Here is a 5,028-nt window from a genome sequence, read left to right on the forward strand (position 1 = left end):
CCCGAGTAGGGCCAGTCCTCTATAAGAAATAAGTAATTCAATTAAACTGTTACGGATAAAATTACATGCATCAGTATTTTGGGGACATTAGCACTCGTGATTACTATACACTAAGGGCAGTTTAAAGTATTTGTATGCTTAGCTGAACATAAGTATGCATTGTATCTAAAATAAATGTAGACGTACATTTCTCTAAATTCCAATGATTCCCAACCAGGGGGTACTAGGCCTATCCACATGAACCTTCCAGTTGCTGGTAGGGAACCAGTTAATGTGATCATGAAAGTGCTCAACCAATACAATACTTCCCAGGCAAAACTAGTTCCCCACCACAGGTGAATGTATTTATGGTTCAGTTTTCAAAAACATGCTCATACTTTAAGACCAATAGTCAACTGCCATTTTCCACCCAAGTAATTGTGGAAAGATCAGACAATCGTCAGTTAAAATGACACAATACTGCCATTACCCCTCCCTAGCTGTGAACAGCAGTCCATCATGCCACTTGGTGGATCAGATTCAGGAAACTGGCCCAATAGTCTGATCCATCAACACAAAGAAATTAGAGACCTGGCCATCTTAATTATTGAGAGCATGGTGGATTGATAAATGCAAGGACAAGCTCTCTTAAGATAATTTATTAAGACCATATTGTCTGTTCAACAAATCACACGTATGCGCTTCAGCCAAACACGGCATCAATATTCACTTTAATCTGCATAGCAAGTCAGAGGCCAACATTTTAAAACAAATCGTCCATGACACTTTATTAAAAAAATCAAAACAAAGTTACAAAATTCAAACTATACAGGAGCCTAAAGAGAAGGATTTTGTAGGGATTACACTTAAAAGACAACAGTCCAGTGGGGAGACTCAAGGTCTGGAAGGACGCATTCCTGGGGGTAGTGGGCCTGGAAAGAGAATATTCAGGATTAGTTAAACAGTGCCATGGCTTGAATAATGAAGGATTAACTCATTTTAACATCAAGTCTCCAAAGAGAGAAAACTCAGTCTGAGTTCATGGTTCTGTGCTCAGAGTAATCCTGCTTCAATGAGCTTCATCAGCATCAGGTTCAGCTCTAATGAAAATCATCACCGCAACAGAACCAATGTCTCAAAGGCTGCGTTTACACAGACAGCTTAATTCGGATCTTTTGTCACTAATTGGTCTTTTAACCAAACAGACCTTTTGCCAATAATTAAGAAAAATAACCAAATTCAGCTGACTAAACGCAGACAAACATAATTTACTCAGACTCCTGAAAGAAAGTCACCCTCACCTCTCATGCCTGGGTGTGGCGGCCTCATGCCGGGAGGGGGCATGCCCATTGGACCTCCACGGCCAGGGAGCATTCCCATTGGAGGACCCATGGGAGGCCTCATGCCTGGGGGAGGGCCCATCATACCTATAGTGGGCAAAGCATAGATTATGTTAATCTTAGTCATTAAATTAATGTAAGCATAAATATCCACTTCCTGAATACAAATGTTGATCATTCGAAGTTAAGTGAATGTTCTGGGCTCAGAGTAATCCTGCTGATGTAATGTTTCAGCATCAAGTTCAGCTCAAATGATCAATCATCACTGCAACAGAACAAAAGTCTACTTTCCACTGCAAATGAAGCTAGGCAGCCGTTGTGATTGAGTCCTTACCTGGAGGGGGTGCACCGCGGCCCATGGGAGGGGGTCCTCCTCTGCCTGGTGGGTACTGTGTGGGGGCACCAGCGAGGGTGGCACCAGCTGCTGCTGCAGCGACCGTTCCCCTGCCCTGTGGGGTCATTACCTTGGGAGGGGGGTCAAGGCACCATATTTAACAAACCAAAATTGCATAGTTCCAAGGCCCCGACTCAGATATCAAACTCTGGAGACAGATTAATACTGAACTTGTGTAATCAAACTCGTGCAATTATACAGAACTCTACATTATGATCTCCGCTCAGATGCAGCAGAGAGAAGATTGTGCTGTTTTAAAGCACATGATAATTTCTATGCACTTTACCATGACTTTCAGCAAACAAAACCGATACTGCTAAATATATTGTTTTGGAATTTTCTGTTTGCCAAGCAGTGTTATCCCGAAAACAATATTTTTATAGGTTTGGACGTAAGCAAAAACATAGTACCCATCCAATAATTTTAATTACAGAAAAATCTTTAGAAATCCTGCTTCAATGAGCTTCAACTCAAATGAAATGCCTCCCCTGAAAAATAACCAAAGTCTCAACCTTTTAGAACTTCAAAAACTGAAAAGCTGCAGGCTAATCCCCAGTAATCATCCACCATATAGCAATTATCCATCTTTAGTTTTCACTGAGATGCAGATGGGCTAAGAGGAAACTTGTGACCCGAGAACATGGCCTTACCTGTTGCGAGGGGCCTCCCACTCCTCTGACCGGCCCAGCAAGGCCTGCAGGTGCCTGGGGCATGGGTGCTCCGGCAGGGACGCCTCTGCCAGCTGCCCTGCCAACTCCTGGGCCTCCTGCCACACCAGCCAGGGGCACACGGGCAATGCCAGTCTGAAAGGGGGGGCAACACTAAGTCAGATAACACACCTATGAATTTCTAAGTACAGTTAAATCGCAGATGATTAAACTGCTCTGGGCTCAGAGTAATCCTGCTTCAATTGGTTTCAGCATCAGGTTCAGCTAAAATGATCATCACTGCCACAGAACAAAGTAACTTGTAAACCTCTCACAATGATCCAAGTAAGCCACCCATCGAGTAGGAAACCCCAATGGCTGATAAAAATGCCTTCATTATGACAGATACTGAGCATTTACACTACAGAAAACCTACAGATGGTGCGGAATGGCTTACATCTTTGGGAGGGGGTCCTTCCACTGTCATGGAGACCAGATTCTCTCCTCTGAGCAGCACCAGGCCCAGTACCCTCTTCTCTTCACGCTCAGGCTGTTTAGAATTCTTGGGCCTGTCAAGGGGAGAGTATGGATTAAATCAAAATATATTTTTACCCTTAAGTCTGGAAAGGAATACACAGATTTAACAAAACTCATTTTAAGTCACTGTTCATCCAATAGTACACACAAATGTTCCTTCTGCCGTTCTAAGCCTGCCCTGTTTGAAAGCGGCAGATGTAATGATAGAGACCCAAAAGCAATTACTGATTGTTCTTAACAAAAAACATTATTTACTTGATCTTTCTGAACTCGTCGCAGTCACACAAGATGAGGTTCATGTGTTTGTCAAAGGCTTTGAAAGTCCCGATGAAGATACGACCGTCCTGCAGGATGCACCGCATCCTGAAGTCGATGTGTTGCAGCATCTTACTACTCTTACCAACAGTCTGAAAAAAATTAGGCATAAATCAATTCATGCGAAATTTGCAATACTATAAGAACTGACAAACATTCTTTAATACATTCTTAACTTAGATCATGTTCAGACCTGAAGAACAAAAATGAGCCTTGATTGTAACTAGACAACTAGGTAGGTTCTAGATTGAATATATTAGCCAAGTGCTGCTAGCTACCCCAAAAAAAGGGACTAGCACAGACAAGCGGCACTTTCGCCACGATAAGAGGTAAATTGTCAGATGGAAATTTCGATAGCAACATACAATCATGAAGCAACATACAATCATGATAACATTGGCGGGCTTGGAGCCTAACATGAATGAAGCCGTGTATGAGCATGCAGCCAACCAACTAGCGTTAGCTAGCTATGTTACCTAAACAAGTTCTGGTCATGGTCAACTACGGCCAGGGTTTAGTTTTGGATGGACGTGTTGGTCAAAACTATACTGTATGCAAAATCACATTACAACAGGAACATACGGTATGCAATTTGTTTCAAGTGGCGAATGTAGCTAGTTAGCCATTGTAGTCTTATAAGCTAAGAGTGAAACAAAGGCCTACACGCCTACGTTGCACTGACGTTCATCACCGGGACAGAGAACAGAAAGTTTCCAACGAATAAAAAAACTAAAATATATCATAAAACACGTAGATCACACTTCAATTGAGTCCAGAATAAAGCCTTACCATGATTGCAGTTCTGATGGCTCCGATGTAAGTCGGATCACGCCAAACAAACTCAAAAAATTGACCCGCGAAGCTCCCAAACTAGGTGCTGCCAGGTCCGTCTTTATCCGCGAGTTACAGGAAGTGACGACGCACTCGTGTGAACCCGTTAAAAGCGAGAAGCGCTCTTTACACGCCACTTCGAGATAAGCTATGTCCGGAAGTAACTTCCGTTCGTAGTTGCTATCGAAGTTACGTGAAAAGTGTGTCCCCGTTAAAACCACCGTGTGTCATTCATTCAGTCACTCAAAATAACGGACCTTGCTATCGTGGATTTAAAATGGTTAAGGCAAGGGTGAAGGATAGTGTACAGGTTAGGTAAGCCTTTAGTTAAGGTTAGGGGCTAGGGTAAGAGTAGGGACATCCCAAGGATCCCGGATAGCACAAAACTCAAAATAACATCTAATTTATATTTTTGTTTCATAACTCAATTATACACATTTAAAACAGATACTGGTACACATGTATGATAATAATATCATGTACGCTCTGAATGGGTTCTTACGGGAACATAGAAAGTGAAACACAATTATTATTTTTTGCGCAAGAGTCGCGAGTCACATGGCTTTGACACATTTTATGACTTGAGACTTCATTTGATAGAAAGTAAAATAACTTGACTTGACTTGGAGCCTCAACACTCAGGACGCGACTTGATACTGATTACTTGCAATTGTCTGCCCAGGTTTTGTCAATCATTTTGTGGCACATAGTTTCAGCGGATTATTTTCCACACAGCCAGGGACAGTAGTGCCCTTGCAAAAGGAAAAAAAAATGATTGGCTAGGGAGACGCACACTCAGCCCTCTGATTAGACCAGCCAACTGTCAATCTCCACAGGCCGGGATGAGCTAGCTCAGTGAGAAACGTTTGGCGTGTTAGTTGGGTCATGTGGAATCGGTGAGGGTAACTAGAAGTGGTCTAATGATAATTGTTTGTGTTTATGTTGGGCAGAGGAAGAATGCGCTCGAAGTAAAACGAATTGTTTC

General features: G+C 42.5%; 1 protein-coding gene across 1 annotated transcript; it reads right to left on the bottom strand.

Moving 5' to 3' along the window:
- Positions 1–693: 693 nt before the first annotated feature.
- snrpb (small nuclear ribonucleoprotein polypeptides B and B1) lies at positions 694–4,131 on the bottom strand. Its single transcript, XM_029684891.2, has 7 exons — positions 4,002–4,131; positions 3,153–3,304; positions 2,818–2,929; positions 2,364–2,516; positions 1,654–1,783; positions 1,281–1,406; positions 694–911 (listed from the first exon to the last, which is right to left on the bottom strand). Exons 1-7 carry the CDS (start codon positions 4,002–4,004, stop codon positions 874–876), a joined length of 714 nt encoding a protein of 237 aa, XP_029540751.1. The 5' UTR covers positions 4,005–4,131; the 3' UTR covers positions 694–873.
- Between the last annotated feature and the right edge of the window lie 897 nt (positions 4,132–5,028).

Source organism: Oncorhynchus nerka, linkage group LG2 (assembly GCF_034236695.1).
Source record: "Oncorhynchus nerka isolate Pitt River linkage group LG2, Oner_Uvic_2.0, whole genome shotgun sequence".
In the NCBI taxonomy this organism is placed as follows: domain Eukaryota; kingdom Metazoa; phylum Chordata; class Actinopteri; order Salmoniformes; family Salmonidae; genus Oncorhynchus; species Oncorhynchus nerka.

What these genes read in the sequence shown, in the direction of transcription:
- snrpb (XM_029684891.2), bottom strand. An exon ending in GACGAGTTCAGAAAGATCAA is followed by an intron (nt 2,930 to 3,152) that starts GTAAATAATGTT and finishes TCCCCTTGACAG; the next exon opens with GCCCAAGAATTCTAAACAGC. An exon ending in GCCACACCCAGGCATGAGAG is followed by an intron (nt 912 to 1,280) that starts GTGAGGGTGACT and finishes TTCTCTTTCCAG; the next exon opens with GCCCACTACCCCCAGGAATG.